At 40.8% G+C, this 17538-nt stretch overlaps 2 protein-coding genes across 2 annotated transcripts; both read right to left on the bottom strand.

The window, feature by feature from the left end:
• Positions 1-7: 7 nt before the first annotated feature.
• On the bottom strand, positions 8-9743 carry tex15 (testis expressed 15, meiosis and synapsis associated). Its single transcript, XM_077243391.1, has 9 exons — positions 9599-9743; positions 8254-8392; positions 7963-8128; positions 7606-7840; positions 7367-7510; positions 7116-7278; positions 1976-6927; positions 1479-1525; positions 8-1368 (listed from the first exon to the last, which is right to left on the bottom strand). Exons 2-9 carry the CDS (start codon positions 8366-8368, stop codon positions 693-695), a joined length of 6498 nt encoding a protein of 2165 aa, XP_077099506.1. The 5' UTR covers positions 8369-8392; positions 9599-9743; the 3' UTR covers positions 8-692.
• A 1225-nt stretch (positions 9744-10968) lies between these two features.
• purg (purine-rich element binding protein G) lies at positions 10969-16146 on the bottom strand. Its single transcript, XM_077243346.1, has one exon. It carries the CDS (start codon positions 15787-15789, stop codon positions 14839-14841), a length of 951 nt encoding a protein of 316 aa, XP_077099461.1. The 5' UTR covers positions 15790-16146; the 3' UTR covers positions 10969-14838.
• Between the last annotated feature and the right edge of the window lie 1392 nt (positions 16147-17538).

The following is a 17538-nucleotide window of genomic DNA, read 5'->3' as shown; positions in this document are numbered from 1 at the left end:
TGTTCAATGAAGGTTCATACTGTAGGCTGTACATTTTTAATCAGTTATTCAATGCATGCAGTTATAATAATAATGCATAATGTAGGCTATGTTCTGCAATAAAACAAAAGTAGTTACCTCTCAAGTGACATTTCTAAACTGCAAAGTAATAAAACTCAGCAGAGTAATACTGTTAGTTATGTAAAATACCTGTCAACATTGCGTGGCTGTGCCAGAATCATGAATAGTACAATGTAGTGTAGCTATATAAGTATCATGTTTCTGATGTGTAAGAGATCACAAACGATTACTGTTTGAAAGCAATGTTGTTATGCAGTGAGCTAACTGGCCAGTATGTTGTAGAACAGTTTGGCCACGAAGTGTGTAGAATTACCAAATCATTTCTTTATTTACATTATATTGTTGCAGAAAAAAAAATGTTGAATTGCAATAAATAAAGTAACTGAACTCTTTGTACAAAACACTGTTATACAGTAGCCGACAAGGATGGTTTTACCTGAATATGTATGTTATATTATATAAAGTCACATTAAAGTACATTTGCTTAAAAGTACCAAGTGCATGTATGCATCAATAGGATTTTTAGTTGTAAGATGTAAAACCAGTTCTTTTTCATGTAATTTCCCTGTAAATAAAATTGTAAATACAACAAAAATGCATATGCATGTGATTCTCTGGTATCTTGTAGTTCATCAGCCCATGGTGTTGGGATAATATCTAGTCTCAGGGTGACTGGCTGCAGTGGAGCCTGTGGTGTATGTTTGTCCATTCAGAAGGAAATATGGGTAATGAATAGCTGTAATCCTGCTGGGCACAGGCACACGTGTCAAAGAGTGAGGAGCAGGAGGAGGAACCACATTCACATTCAGAGGACAGTTGGCTAAATTATAAGGTTGTGTCATAGCTAAACTGAACTGGTTCACTTGTTCTTGTGTGAGCACAGGACGATGTGCTGCAGTGTTATTTTTTCGGTATTTAACACTATCAAACGCTGGATGTGTGACACAAGAATCTCCTCGTAAAGTTGCTCGGGGAGCCGAGACTAAAGGCCATTGCACTCTTTGTTCGTCTGCTAAAAATCTCCTCTCATCAGAGTGTGATAAAGTCACTCGTCTTTTAGACAGAAGATGAGGATTTATGTCTGAGTGTGCATGAGACGTGGAAGGTGCAGACATAGTCCAGTCCGCAGCCGTGCTTCCAACCTTTCCCCAATGGCCCGGATCCACTCTTTGAGGAAGAGTGTAGTAAGGCCTCCGGATCCCAACGTGGGTTGCGGGAGTTGTTTGGAAATGGGGGTCCAAATGGGGGTCCAAATGGGGGTCCACTTTATTATGCATGTTACATTGTGTGACGGGTGGATGAGTTGCCCTGAGGATGTTGGAAACATTTATCAGCCACACATTTATTGAAAAGTCAATACTATATGCATTAAAAATAAACTTTTGATCTTTACATTAAAAATTTAAAATGTCTCCTACCTCCTTTTGGCCATGTTGTAAGCCACCTCTTTGTCAACATTTATACTCTAGATTATTCAAAAAAATTAAAGCATTTAGAAAGACACACAATGTTTTTCTTTCAAATAAAATAAAATTTAATATCTCTATCATCCAAAAAGTAACTCTAACATCTTTACACTCTTAAAAATAAAGGTTCCAAAAGGTGGGTTTTTTGCATTGATGCCATAGAAGAACCATATTTGGTTTCAGTGATTTCAGTGATTTATTTTCTTAGTGTGAATAACATAAAAAAATCTAGATCAAGTAAGAGTTTGCTAAAACAATGCATTATATGAGGAAAGGGGAAAGTAATTTAAAAAAATTATTTTCAGAATTATTATTATTACATTTTAATTAAAGACAACCAAGCCGAACAATTTTTTTTCTTTGGAATAACATGAACCTTGAATCATCCACACTAAAAACCTAACGTTTTGATTTCACGTTGACTTTATAGTATATGAGTGAAATCTTACCTGTGCATCACTGGGTTGAGAGGACATCCATAACTGTAAACTTTTGCGTTTCCGTGCAGCATCACTCTTATGTCTCCACTCTGCTCCATCCATGGACGGAGGAGGCTGGTCCACTTTGTTCACGAGAGTAACACCTGACTCCGTCACCCCAAAAATAATCTGCGGGTTTGAATTCTTATATGTCTTGAGAACCTCACTTGGTTCACCATGACCCATGTCTTGCCACACGAGAACCTTAGAGGCATCATAAAGAAGGTGTTCAATCCCAAACCATGATATTTTGCTAATCACTTCCTTGCATGATTTCAAGAAAAGAGCTTTTTCTTGGAGATATCTGCATGCGATGGACAGATGTTCTGCTTTGCCCACATCAAATGTCCCAGGCAACTGATCTGATGGTGTTTCCACAAAAGTCATTATGACTTTGTGGACCTTTTCCAGTCTTTCCAAATTGTCTCCGAAATTGATCATCGCAGCAATTGGTACAGATAAAAAGAAGCTTTTAATATCGTGGGGATTCCTGAGAGCAGCCTCAGCCTCGAGGAGCTCACGCTTGCTCTTCAGATACATGTAGTAAGAGGCATCAGGCGCCGCATGGAGCTGTTGGTGCAACGAGGACACGGCACTGTAGTATTCCTGCAGTTTGCTGTAGCTCTCTTGTGCCAGGATATTTTGGAAAGAAACGAACAACGATGACTGCTGCTGAAAGCCAACCTCCCCCTTGTAGAGTTCTCCGTAAAGCGAGGGATCGTACCAAAGCAAACTCCTAAATGTAGGTTTACCTCGCATGAAGTTCATTTTGTTTTCTACAAACTGCCAAGCTTCCATCATCATCTGCAACTCTAAGTAAGAGTTCACTGCTTCATACTTCAGGTCTACTTGTGCAGGTGGATGGTCCAAATATTGCTCTAAGATGAGGCATCTTGAAACAAAAGACTGGTCGAATGGCACTTTCTGGTCTCGTTCAAAACTAGAGATGAAATACTGCAACATGTTTTTGCATTTAGACTGTAAATATCCAAGTTCGGTTAACGAGGTTGTCTTGTCAGCCAGTTTAAGAGTGTTTGAAATGTCACTGATGCTGTATTTACTGTCAGCGAATGTACTGCTTACATCGTCATCGTCAATGATTTCTATCGTGTTCAAAGACTGATTCTCTTGACTCTTTCGTTCACATAAACTATCCAAATTTTGTCGGCCAGTTGTGCTCGCTCTTTGTATCTGGAACAGGGCATTGGGGGTGTTATCGATGGAGATTTCGGGGGAACCAGTGTTCAGGTCGTTCACTTGGACCAGGGGACTCGTATTATCTTTGACGGTGTCTAATGCACTGGTACTGTCAGGACTGACACTAATAACTGAGCTCCTTCTTGATCTTTTAGTGCGTTTGGTTTGAGAAGATCGTCTGCCTCTCTTAGACTCAACAGGCACTAGCTGGGAAACATCAGCTCCAGTTTGAGCACGTTCTCCTCGAGGAGCCCTCCTGGTTTGAACAGGGGTTTCAGTGCATTCACTGGGATAGTCTTGCGTAACAGCATCGCACCCGGGAGGCATCAGGCAGGGAAGATTCACCATACAGTACTGGCCTTGTTCAAACAACTGCTGTTTATGTGCCGTGCTGTCAAGTGTTATCCACACCACTGGTCTTTCCTTCAGATCTTCATTCACTGCTTCTTGTTTCTTGACAGTGGACTCAAATTTGGTTAAATAATCTCTTAGTTTAGAAATAAGCTGGGTTTCTGGTGAGTTTGCATCATCTTTTTTGTTTGGCTCTGGCCTTGATAAATCACATTTGTCTTTTATTATGTGAGTACTTGGTGATTTGGTTGAACTAAGCGAATTGGTGTTGCTGCTCTTTATATTCTCTGAAGAAATCTCACATTTGCCATTCAACACTGGATCATCAACAGTAAGATCTACAACATTATTTGATGCACATTTCAAAGTCTCTAGACCACACTGCTTTGAATCTGATGTTGCGTCTGTATCGGTACTCAAAACACTGCTGCCATTAGATGTGTTGGTAAAAACATTGAGACAGGATTGGTTTATATTTCGGATATTTGCTTGCATGTCTTCTCTTGCTTGTACATTTCGAGAACTAGCATTTTGCTCAAATTTGATGGTGTCTGTCTCAGCTGTATTATCGATAGTATCAATCACTTTGGCTCCTTGAGTCATGTTTGTCTGTTCAGTTGTATGACTGTTGTTTGTATTATTTGCAGTCATATCACTGCTGCCTTTTAATGCCTCATAATCACAAATACTCCACCTCTCAGAAGCATCTACAGTGTCATCTACTGATATTTTCATTGTGAAATCCTTATTGCTTAATGGATCCAATCTAGTCTCTGATGTGACTTTCTCTTCCTTGTCCTCAGTGATACTCCCATAATCTTTACTAGTGCTTTTCATCAAGGATATTTTGTTTTGATTTGAGATGTTTTTAGTTGTCCTAACTGGTTCTCTTTCATCCACCATTACTGAGATTAGGTGTGAAGTTAAATCTTTTGATGCCTTCCCAGTGTAGTCTGAATTGCTTTCATCTTCTGAACATGGTTCTGTAAGATTTATTGCTTCCTCTTTGGCCTCAGGAATAGTGTTGAAACCTATGGATGGTGTCAGATCTTTGCTGATAACAGACATGGTTGGGCAACACTGATCTTGGATTATACTTCTAAAATCATTAGCTTCCGAACAGCTCTGAATATGCAACCACTGTCTGTCATCGTCAGCATCAGATGTGTGGGATATTACTCTTAAATTAGAGTCCGGGTCTTGATCTTTTTCAGATGACTGGGACTGACTGTTTGAAGAGTCTGACGTTGCCTTGCTGTTTATTGTTTTATTGGCACTCTCAGCTGACACAATTCTTCTGCAAATATTCTTCTTTGCTTTCCAAAAATGTCTCTTCTTGAGATATTTGCTTCTCTTTAGAGAGTGAGATAAAACAGTGAGCTGTTTTCTGAGACATGACTTATTTATTCCTGCTCTGCTCAAGCGCTTGCTTTTACTGAACCTCTGAGCTAGTAGTTGTATTAGTTCGGCATTACAGGTTTCAGTTTCTTTGTGTCCTTCACCGCAGCACATTGGATTCCGTGGGGTTTGAATCTCTTTGTTGTTTCTTCCACTCAACTTCTTTTGAAGGCCTTTGATTTTTGAAAATCGTTCAGAGAGAGAAAGCATTTCTCTTTTATGGGCAGACGCAGACGTTTCATTGGCCTTTAGATTAACCATGAGATGGAGATTTCTCGAGCATCTTGTGTCTAGGTTTGTTTCAGCTTTGCTGTGATATTTGCTTACATTTTTTGGCATTGAAATGGTGTCTGCGGGTCGGCCCATAACTCTGGGTGTAAGGTAAGCCCTTGAGGAGAAAACATGCTTTTGATTTTTGCTTGGCAATAGCTGATCAAGTTGAAGTCTTTTGTACAGAGTTTCCAGCTGTACTGTTTCCATATCAAGCTCTGGATATATTTCAGAGAGTTTGCAGTATTTTTCCTGTCTAAAAGAATCCATCTCTTGAACACTGCTGCAATCTTTTCCATCCCGCTTTTGCTTTACTGCCATGGCTGGACTGAGATAACAGTTGTCTGATGCCCCGCAGCTAGAGACTTCGACACAGCTTGCAATATCCATAATGTTGTTTGTATGTACAAGGGATGATTTAGTGCTGGGCCTTTCATCCAGGTTAACCCTGGGAGCAGATCTATTGTCCTGCTCGTCCTCTCCTGCACTTGTGGAAAGCTCACACTCACACTCATAGCTGTGATTAAGCTTAGCTTCATTAGAGGGACTCGGGTGCTTGAGGTCAAACTGAACACTTTGTCTATCAGCTTTTTCATTGAGACTCAGTGACCCCAGCACCAAGGATTGCTCTGAGACTTTATCTGGAGACTGAATCAGACATCCATTGGGATCCTCCTGATTAGTCTCTGGTAGCATGTGATCCTGTCCCCTTATTTCTGTGCTGGGTTCTGGATGATCTGGATGTATGGTCTCATGAATGTGTGTTGTGCTCCATTTATCCCCATTAACAAAATCATTGTAATCTGACAAACTTGCAGCATCATGTGGTTGTGCTTGTTCGGACTGATTCTGTTCGTCTGTGTGTTTTGTCTGTAAAACATTATTTTCTTTGGGCTCACTTTGAGACAGACTGGAGATTTTTTGAAAGAGTATGCCCTTTTTATACTTCTCATAATAAACCTCATAGAAATGTATACGGTCAGCTAGTTCTTGCTTTTGTTCTGGTGAAATGTTTTCTTGTGACCAGATTTTTTGATGTCTCTCTTCCTCATTCATTCTGAAGTATCCAGCATATTTCTGGAATTTCATTTTGAATAACTTCATTGAGGGCAATGCTGGGATGGGCACACATTGATCATTCATTGAGGATTTTGAGGAACAACGATTTTCTCTTTGAACTTCCATCTGGTCAATGTTTAATGGCTCTTTTGAATCAAACTTATTTCCAGCAAATCCATAATTGTCCTCTTGGGGTTGACAGTCTCGTTGGCCGTTTTTATTATCCCGCACTGCCTCGGCCTCTGAGCAGTTGGTCTGTCGGTTTGTGTCTTGTCTAGACAGACGCGGATCCCTGACCAAGCGTGAAGAATACACTATGGTGGAAATTTTGTCCGGTGGACTTTGAGGTATTTTGTCCCATTTACTGTCACGTCTTCCACATGTGAATGCTTTCTTTCCCAGCAAGCTTTGGGAGAGAGCAGTGTGACCCATAACTGGCACTGAACTCCTGTCCTCGCTGGCAGGAGTCCGGCACTGCTTCGGCTTGAGTGACTGAGTGTTTTGCATATCCACCTTTTGAAATGGAGCAGGATTTTGAGGTTTATAATCCGTCTCAAAGCAGCCCGGTGTGCCAAAATGTTTGAATGTAATGGTGGCTGTATTTCCTTTTCGTCTTCTCTCTGCCACAGTACAGGCTTTGAAACGATCTATTTCATTTTCAGTGGTACAATAAACACACATGTTGTTGATTAAATAATTAGAAGCATAATCATGAGACACATTTTTCTACAAAGCCGTTTGAAATATGTATTATGAAAAGTGCTTTACAACTAAGCTTGACATGATAATGATGCATGTATTTGATGTGTTAATAAATAGGTTTGTTGTATCTCACCATGAACTTGGCCGACAGGTAGTGTTGAAGGAGAGAGTTGTAGGTTTGCAGGAACAGTCAGAATAACACTGCTGGCAGGAACAAATGAAACTATGGCATACGGCAAACACTGCCTGGGTCTTTCACTGAGCTCCTGCTTTTCATTATAGTCAAATAGAAAAACCTAGAAAAACAATGTTTTATTAACACTCCTGCTGATCTTTAGATACATTTGATTGGATCATTTGTTATTCTGAGATTAATCAACTCACAGCGGAGCCGAGTACTTGCTGGTGAAGAGTGTCTCGATGGGACGCTGCATCTTTACACATGTGACAGTCAAAGCTTACCGTAGGATCCTGCGTTTTGTTCCAGTCCAAGCTTGGAGCAATTTTTTTCACCTTTCCATAAAGAACCTGAAGCCCCAAAGCACAAAAATGCTCACGAATGTCCTTCCACAAGTAAGTGTCATTCCAAAATGTTTAGAGGGTACAAGAAACATTCAACAAACCTTGAAAATTAACAATTTTTTTGCACTTAATGTGCTGGTAGTTGACTTTAATGCCACGTCGACATGCTTAAACAGATAAACACCATGTGATGGCTTTCCCAAGGCATGCTGGACTGTGTTGCCAACCTGCAGGCCATGCTGATAAATCTGTGCCGCCATTTGATCCGATGCCGCTAAAAAACAGAAACTTTCCTCCATTTCTCTCCCGTGTCTTCCTTTGGCACGCATCTCTGCCCTGCAGTCAGCCGACGAGCGGTGACAGATCAGCAACATGCACTTTATGAAACGCACAGCTACAGTAGGTAACAGCAGAATCACTGAAGATGTTATTGCATGCTGCAGTTTTAATGTAATTACCTTTTTTCAGAGAACTTTTTAAAGAGCTCTTCATTGTGCACTAAACAAACATCTCTCCAGATCCATGCGTTTGCTCTGTCCTTCCTTGAGTCCAGGTTGGAGTCTCTCAGTTTGGTCTGAATGAGACTGTAATCGCGGCTCTCCTCTGAACAACGTTCCAGAAGGACTGACCCAAGAGAAGTCAAACAGCACTTATTAAAAACAGCTGATGAATTCAACATTATGACAGTGCCATCATCACACAGTTTGCATGCCATCACAGATATGTATTTTAAGAAAACCTAGTAAAACCTTCTCCAGAGGAGCGTTTCTTCCTGGGAATGGTGAAGTTCTTCAGGGTTGCTGTTAACGCTGACTGCTGTGATCTGGAGCCCTCTACCGTCTCCTCACACTGTTGTTTCTCCATACTCGTTCACAGCTGATACTCACCCTGAAATAGACAAAATACCTTACTTAATCTGATGTTCAAAAAGAGTCTAATGACTCTTTGCTCAGCGATATTCCCACTATAATAAGATGTCACTCAAACAGAAACCTTAACCTAAACTCAGAAACCTTAACAGCCGATTAGCTCTTTCACACACACAGTTGGTGTCTCAGGTGTTTAAAAGCACATTAATCAGCACCCTGTAAACATTTACTCATTTACAGAACTGAAGACCAGCGTTACTGTAGTACTCCCTTTAGTAATAAATGAGACTGAGAGAGTCGTCATGGCAACTCTCAACTCCCAACTGCCACTCAACTGTTCAGTGCAAACTCATTATAATTAAAGTAATTTAAATAAAACATATATATATATATATATATATATATATATATATATATATACTGTAAATTGAAATAGACATATATAAATAAAAAATTAAATACACACAACTAAATACCTTCGTGACCCAAATATGCAGGGTGGTCACATTACCATACAGAGAAACTGCCTTTATGTAGAATAATGTTTAGAATTAAAACTACTTCCACCAAGTGTCATGGCAGCAAGAGCTTCCCTGTTGTCCAGATTATTTGTATGTTGTAATGCGCTGCTCACAAACGTGAACTTTGATTACCCTACATGCTGTTAAACCTGGCCAGCTCTCCGTTTGCTCTGTTTATCCATATACAACTATAAAACGCCATTGAGGTTTTATTTCAACAATGACCCTTTAAACAGACTAAGAAGATGCTATTTTAGGAGGGATTGCAGAAAACTTGACTGAGAAAAAGTTAATAACAAAATAATAACACTGCCAAAGCAAAACTCAACACACAACATGGTGAAACACATCAATGAAATGCAAACATTGACACAGGTATTTTAGCTTTTACATGTAAAAGCAGCTTTTAGACGTGGAACTGATATAACGGTTTAGGGAACGTTACTGTTATGCAATAACAATCACATGGCTTCTAGAGATAGCTGATTTGGCTAAAGCTGTATTATAAGTAGATTTAAAACTACATATTGGTTATTTTCATATGACAGTGTATGTGAAAACAGATATGGATATATGTGAAATGTTTAATGCCTAGTAAGCTCACACGTCTACACCATAACCGAGAAAACATACTGATATGTAGCAATACTCTGATGAAAGATATCATCGTTTTGCTTTGTAAGATCAAAGTTTTCGGTACTTACCATCATGTAAAATGGCTATTAAACATGCATGACATGATCGAAGATGTCTTAGCAGGGAACTGTGCAAAGTTTGTCACTTCAGTTTGAGGAACATCAAGTGAGACATAGCAAAAAGGAAATCGCTTGACCTCAAACGCTGAGCAGCAAAGCACAGGAAATTACCTAGTACTGTTAGCACTAACACCACGGGTTCTTCTTTAGTCCAACCACCAGTAAGCCTCGAGAAATATCACCCACATACACAAGAGATGATAACGATTGGTTCATTTTACTGAGTATACTGTTGAATTCTAGTATTATACTATTTGAGAAACTTCTCTTGATATATGGATCAAGGGTCGTTACACAGACAGGGCAAAATAGAAAGAGACTAGCCAACATATTCATGTATATTCATTGTTTTTACAATGTGTAAAGATTCAAGATAAAACTTGAATCTGAACAAAATGGTTGTTTCACCCCTCTCTCTCTCTCTCTCTCTCTCTCTCTCTCTCTGTCTCTTTTTGTAGTACTTACATTTCCAACATTATGTGCATTTCTCAGATGCACTTTGGATCATTTATCCAAGAGAGGAAATGTTTTTACTTGGTGCTCACCAACTGACCAATGTTCTCAGTGAGAGAAGCATCTATTTACAGCGTTTACGCCCATTATCTCACCCGCCGTTTTCTGTGCTTCCTTTTTTGTGGGTTCTTGAGAATGATTCGAATCTCTGACAAAGTTCTTAAAATACTTAGACATCCTATGAATGCAGCTCTGTAAAACAGATAAAAAACAATTACTTGATTAAATAACCAGTACTTCTGAAAGAAAAGACCAGAGACCCATCAAGCAATAGCCGTCATTTCACCATCTTGGTTAACTATAGACCGGATTTAGTCCGGCTATGAGTAACCCACTTTTAGCCAAAATAACCTTGAATTTGGTCGTTTTTGCCAAAATAACTAGCAAGATGTATGATATGCCATCATGTAAGCAAGTAAACAGTGAACACTCAGAGTAAAGGTGTTTGGATTCATTTCTTTGACATGCGTTAATAACTAGTCTAATCTTGGGCTATAGTTTAGACGTCAATAAAATTTTCACTGACAGCCCAAATTTTGCCTCGTTTTAGCCTAAACGTCTGGGATGTGTTTGGACGGCTATTAGACGTCTTTAAAACGCAAAATTGCTGAGTCAGAGGGATATTTCGTCCTGACACGAGTGTTAAGATTCAGTATATGCTGAACACACTCGCCAAATACACTTAAAACTACAGGACTGTATCCTGCACTGTTTGTACACATTTGTCCCCGTGACTCTTCAGAGACACTAATTTTAAAGTTGGTTTATATACCAAAATATTAGTGTGCAAATGACAATACAGAAAATAAGTTATGAAGTCACTTTAATGGGGAAAAAGATAAAAACGTCCCTGTTTTGCCAGCATATTCTTACAACAGTCAATAAAATATATTCATGTTAGCCAATGATATCTGATCAAAAACACATTTTAAACATAAAAAAGTTGTACTTTTATTAGATTGTCTGTGGAACTTTGACACACAAATATTGGGTAACTGTAAATAAGCATCACACATTTCAGCATGTACTTTGGTGAGGATATCCAGCAGGAGACACCTTGATTCACCCACATGTATATCAAGCGCTGCTATTCACTGTATGAGTATCAGACTGGGGTAGATGGGCTGCTCCCTGCTTGCATTCAACAGAAGTAAACACACCTTTCCTATGTCAACCGTAACAGGAAAACAACGGCCACCCACACACGGCTGGGACTCAGGCTCACGAGCACTCGGAAGAATGCATGACTTACAGTTACGCAAAACTGCTTGCGTTGAGAACGGGCATCGTGAGATTTAGGGACGTCTGGCCTCGGGTTTGCTCTACTGTTTCCATTGTCATTCAACATGCATGCAGCTAGGGTCCAGTTCAGCACCTTTATTTGTTCTCATTAGCACCATTTTTTGATATATATACTGTCTATACTGTATATATACTGTAAGTTTGTTAGGACCCTACTGTTGGCATGCACATACGTCTATTTTAAACTTCATATTTCCCCAGATATGTATAATCCTACATATTTCACCCTTTTAAAAACATTACAAGGCAAATCAGGAATATTCATACTGTACCATACATGTTAGACAGAAACTAATACAGTACTCACGCTAAAGAAAGTGCTACTAGACAGAACCATTTCTTTCTTGTTTTTGAGTCGTATAATATTCGAAGGCTCTACAGAAGGACACACTACATTACGGTACACCAAAACATCTTTTACATTTTTTTTTTTTTGCCATCTTTTAAAATCATTTACCAAACACTAACACGTCTTAATTCCAACTGCAGATGATCAACACAAAGATAAAAAAAGGAACAACTGAAAATAGCTTGTGAACAACCACTCTGTTTTCTTTTTTTTGGACGTCACATTACCCACATTACTACCAAGAACAGATACAAAAGTTTATGCATTTCTGCTCCATATTTCCAGAACTAAAATATTTTACTTTTTGACTCTGTGTTATTGTTCATTTTATTTGCGAGATCATTCGAAATACTTTTTCCCCGGTTCTTTTGTTTTCTCACATCATGCGTACAAAATGTAACGTTTTAGAGATGAAGGCAAACTACGTTGGAGCAACAATTTGTAACCCTAAAGTCAATCATTACAACCGCAGCGTAATGATTTTAAGGCCTATGGGTTGAAAACGTGACTTCAGTACATGTAATGCATAACAGTCCAATTTCATGAATTCAAGTGTTTAGAGTAACTCGGATATAGCTGCAATACAATAGCATTTTGAGATGGCCTTATAAATTGACATAGCTGTTTCCTCTAACACTACAGGAAAATAGTCTTCACAATAATTGTTTTTTTTAAATGAAATCAGCTTTTTTATCAGGGTGATAAATTGTGTACACTAGCAATATTTGTATACCACCTATACATAAAGCAAGAAAAACATTATACAAACACTGCTCTCTTCTGGTCATGCATTGCACATACACGTATAACAAGCATACTTTACTCGTTTTCTTTGTTGGGAACAAACCTGTACTCAGATTTTTAAAGTGCACACGGTTCATCCATTTTGCATTAGCTTTTACACTGCTTCATAGGTAAAAGAGAACAACCTGCCGCTGCCATTCAAGGGTAGCTTTATGATTATTTTGATGCCCTTGGTAGAGAAAAAGGTGGGGGGAAAACTACCTCATCATTCCTAACCTTTAAGTACAGTTAATCTTAATACTATAGGCATTATGACCCACACTAGCATATACTGCCTCCAATAGCAGCCCTTATTGTAAGAAATCTGTGTGCAGACAGTCTTAGGAAACCAACCAGACGATGAGAACAATACAATCACAGACTGGATACTTGGTGTCAGTGATACGCTAGTAAGACACATCGACAACCGAAACAAACCAAGAAGTGCAAAGAGCAGACAGATGAATGCACTTCTGAAAGGCTGAGGTGTTGGTTTGGGAGCACGATTGTCACTCTTCTCACACGGGGCACAAACGAAGGTCCTCTTGCAGTGGTGAAGCAGCTCAAAGTGCTGTTTGAATAAAGTGCTTCCTGTAGGAGGTGTATAGATGTATAGATCAGCATCTTAACACTGACCCATAGAGCATACCCATAATTCAGTCATATTCTGGTACAAGATAAATACTCTCTCTCACACACACACACACAAACTCACACATGTACGAACAGAGAAAAAAAATGTATAGCTGAGAACTCAATAGAAGTGGCAAAACGAATTACTTTTCTTGTCAGCTGGACAGTAATTACAGTACAAATAAACCGAAGCAAACTCACGTCAGACCTAAAACCAATGCAAATATTCCTTTAGTTGTGCTTCAACCAGAAAACAACTGCCTAGATGCACGTACGTCATGCCTCTAAATGCTACCGGCCCAGAAAAAAAAAGGTTTGGTAAAGGCCACTATAGTTAACATATACGCTTTTTTGTGTTTTTCACAGTAGCACACTACTGCTTGTTTTATATTCCACAGAAATTCAGTATGAAGAACACATACTGTGCATAGTACGCACAATTTCAGTGTAGTTTTTAAAACTGTATGCCAAAATCTGCTAAACCCTTTCCCACAATCCAATGAATTGGGCAAGATGGGGATGCAGCAGTTTGCTTGTAATTTGTTTATTTTATCTTACGCCATTTAAAAAAGGAATGATTAATAATTAGTTATGCAGTAGGAAATTTTATGATATGTTGTATTAAACACAACTATTGTTTTGAGCAGAATGACGTCATGTCAAATGAAACCTTTTTTAGATCTGTGTAAATCCATAATGCATCACCTCACGGAAGAGCACATAATAACCCTCCAAACCAAGCTAAATTAAATGTAGCTCTTTTAAACCCATAATGCTCGCTTTTGCACAGTTCTCGTTTGATCCCAGAGACAGGGACTGATGAAAATCATATATATTGCACACCTATTAATCTGCATTTGTCTAGTCAGAGAGGTGGATTTTGCTGAAATCCACTAAAGCCATGTTTAAAAGCTTTTAAATCAAAAAACCTAATCTTTGTGTGTTTGTTCATCATTTAAGCTAAAGCAACACACTCTGATGCTCTATTCAAGAACCTCTTGGGCATTTTTCATTCGGCTAGTGTGTAAATAATTCATCCAAATATAGTATTAAATGCACTTTTTGGTTTCTTATTTCAAATGGGGAAAGTAATGTTTGTGCAATGGCAAAGTGTAGCAGTTCTTTTGATCATTGAAATGAAGTCAGACTTCAAGCTTCAAAAGACAAAAAAGCCTTCACTTTGGACCATGAAATACTCGACACTTGATCTTGTGTGACGTGTATCTCTGACATAAGTGCTTATGATTATTTGATTCTCAGCTTTGAGAAATTGCACAGGAGCCTCATTCAGTAAAGCCTGGGAAGAAGTGTTAGGATGCAAAGAGACCAGATCCTAATGCTCTCATATGCACACACACACACACACACACACACACACTGCAACCCCAGCAGATGCAAAGAGACCAGATCCTAATGCTCTCATATGCATATGCACACACACACACACACACACACACACACACACAGAGACTGAAACCCCAGCAGAGCCTCTCTGCACAGATCCTGTCCAGATTCACACATCAGCTGCAGTGATGGCCATGAACGGAGGGGTCCAAACGGGCCGGTCCTCCAGAGGTACAGCTGGCACCGGAGAGGTCCGAAACAGTGCTCAATCCTCCGGTTCCTCCGTGTCTGTCCGCTTCTCTGTCTTTTGGCAGCTGAAGATGTGTCGCATCTCCTCCTCGTAGCGGGTGAAGTTCTCCCCGAAGCGCGCCCAGGCCTTTAGCGGCACAGTGATGGTGTTCCTGTAGGGCTGCCGGACCTCGCTGACCTTCAGAAACACGCCGAACCGGTTCGAGCCCACGTCGAAGTAGAAGCGCTTGTTGTCGACGCGGAAGGACGCGGCCTCGGGCAGCTCGGGAGACTCGTCGTGGTTCCGCGCGCACGCCCGCTCGGGCTCGTCGTCCCCGTACTCGTCGATGAGCTGCGAGAGCGCGTCGCGGAACTCGATGAGCCCCTGCGCGGGTAGCACGATGGTCTGCTCGATTCCCTGCCCGTAGTAGCCCATGCCTCCGTGCCCGCGGGTGACGGTCTGCCGGATGCGCAGGAACCGGCCGCGCTGGTTCTCCTTCAGGTCCAGGTAATACTTCCTGTTGTCGCGCTCGATGAACTCGCTCTTTAGCACCCGATGCGTCTGCTCCTCGGACGCCGCGGAGCCGCCGGGAGACGCCGCTGGTTCTGCTGCTACTCTCCGGCGGGCCTGTCCGTTGCTCTGCTCCTCCGCCCGGCACCCGCGGAGCCCGATGTGCGCGTAGTAATCGATGAAGTCCGCCAGGCAGTAGCGCAGAGCGGGCGCCATGGCCATGGACAGGGTGAGTTTGCTCTTGCGGATGTTGTCATGTCTCCCTCGGCCGATCCACACCTCGGCTATCTTCAGGAAGCGGCCGCGCGCGCTCTGCTTCACGTCCAGGTAGAACCGCTTCTTCTGGATGTCCACGCGCTTGGACGCGAGCTCCTGTATGTCCGACGCTTTGCTGCTCGCGTACTGCGGAGAGTATCCCGATGTCATCCTGCCCCTGCCTCTGTCCGAGCCCCTCCGCTGATTGTCGGCCATACTCATGCACGGGTCTCCATCATCATCATCCTCATCATCCTCCTCTCTCCGCGCGCGGGGTTATAGCTCGAGCTCCGGCGCGTATCCTCGACTGACCTGAAAACGGCTGCTCCGCGAACGGCTCATCGACTGCCTTTGTCCTGATGAGAGGTCAAGCGAAGCGCAGAGGCATGTACCGTTTGCACCATATTTTAAAAGCTCTTGTTTTTCGCTTCACCATCAATCTGACACATATTCCTGCCAGCTGGAGAGAGAGAGAGAGAGAGAGAGAGAGCGGATCTCTATGGAGGGCGCCGCTGCTGTAGTGCGAATGAACTCAATGACCCACTCACTCGCTCCCCTCCCTTTTCCACACACAGGGGCGCGCGCGCGCTCCCGAGCGCAGCTCAGCTCAAACGCGCATACCGCTTCTGCGCTCTAGGACACGCGCTGTGCTGTGCACGGCAAAGTATGCAGTAATACATCAATAGTCCATACTACCAGATGTAGGGTTTCTAAGCCTATTTCAATCACATGCAATAAATCATGCTTTTGTAAATCACATGACATAAAAAGTCAAACATATGCATTCTATTTCATCAAATGTTCTATTATGACATCAAATTATAAAATAAAAAGGGCTGTAAAAAGTGGCCGGCAACCTCTAATTGTTTCCTTAAAGTGGACCTATTATGCAAAATTCACTTTTTCATTGTGTTTGAATATAAATGTGTGTTGGCAGTGTGTGTACAAAACCACCTTATAATGGTAAATTCCACCAACTCCTCTTTTTTAATCCCCATAAATCATAAGCTGTGTCTCAGAACAAGCCTTTTGTGACGTCACATTGCACAGGCCCCGTCCACGGCTGCTGACGGCCAAATTAGCATAGCTCCGCCCCTCAGTGGTCTGAACACAATCCGGCATGTTTATATCCCCGCCAGAGCATTTAACAGCAGCATTCACGTAATGTTGCATTCTTAATGTAGCCTATTCGTATTAAAGCTACTAAAGTTATTAAATCAAGAGCATTTGATTCATATTAACAGCATGTAAGTACTGTATATTACTCTGATTTAATACACAGGTCTAATATACACATGCATATTTCTTTATTTGCTGTTTATGTTCACATACATAACTGACTGTTTATGTGAACTTTGTGTGTTTTTGACATATCCTTGTGTGTATTTGATAGTTTAAGTGCAATAAGACAGAAAGAGAGCTTAGTTTAATACTCACGGTACGCTCCGTCTGACATCCAGCTTTCTGTGCGTGTGCTTCAGATGTGTGCTCTGAGAAAACCATATATCAGAACTTTAGACTGATATGATTTTAAAACGCATGCAGATAATAAACTTTCATGAAATTGAAGAACTGCAATGTCACGTAAGCGTGACCGCGATTGAGATGATAATCTAAACCAAACAGATGTTTTAGTTTTTGGCAGAGTATGCGATTCAGAGCTGTAAAGGCTCAGCCCAAAGGGGGTGGGAAGCAGCAGTTTATTTGCATTTAAAGATACATGCACGAAAACAGCATGTTTTTTCTTCCACTCAAAAAATGTTAATTTATAACATGGTACAATAAATTATCTGTGTGGGGTATTTTGAGCTGAAACTTCACAGAGACTTTATGGGGAAACCTGAGACTTATATTACATCTAGTAAAAAGGAGCATAAAAGGTCCCCTTTAATTAGCTATTTCTACCTGATTTTACCCATATAAATTAATTTTGATAAATTAATGCATTTAGGTTGATGCAGTGGTGTTAAA

This window comes from Siphateles boraxobius, unplaced genomic scaffold (genome assembly GCF_051911475.1).
Source record: "Siphateles boraxobius isolate OS27281-9 unplaced genomic scaffold, OSU_SipBor_1 25, whole genome shotgun sequence".
Classification (NCBI taxonomy): Eukaryota; Metazoa; Chordata; class Actinopteri; order Cypriniformes; family Leuciscidae; genus Siphateles; species Siphateles boraxobius.
This window is presented reverse-complemented; position numbering and strand designations above follow the sequence as displayed.

What these genes read in the sequence shown, in the direction of transcription:
- purg (XM_077243346.1), bottom strand. Translation starts at nt 15,789, where the DNA reads ATGAGTATGGCCGACAATCAGCGGAGGGGCTCGGACAGAGGCAGGGGC.
- tex15 (XM_077243391.1), bottom strand. Translation starts at nt 8,368, where the DNA reads ATGGAGAAACAACAGTGTGAGGAGACGGTAGAGGGCTCCAGATCACAG. An exon ending in GAAACGCTCCTCTGGAGAAG is followed by an intron (nt 8,129 to 8,253) that starts GTTTTACTAGGT and finishes CTCTTGGGTCAG; the next exon opens with TCCTTCTGGAACGTTGTTCA. An exon ending in CTCAACCCAGTGATGCACAG is followed by an intron (nt 1,526 to 1,975) that starts GTAAGATTTCAC and finishes TGAATAATCTAG; the next exon opens with AGTATAAATGTTGACAAAGA.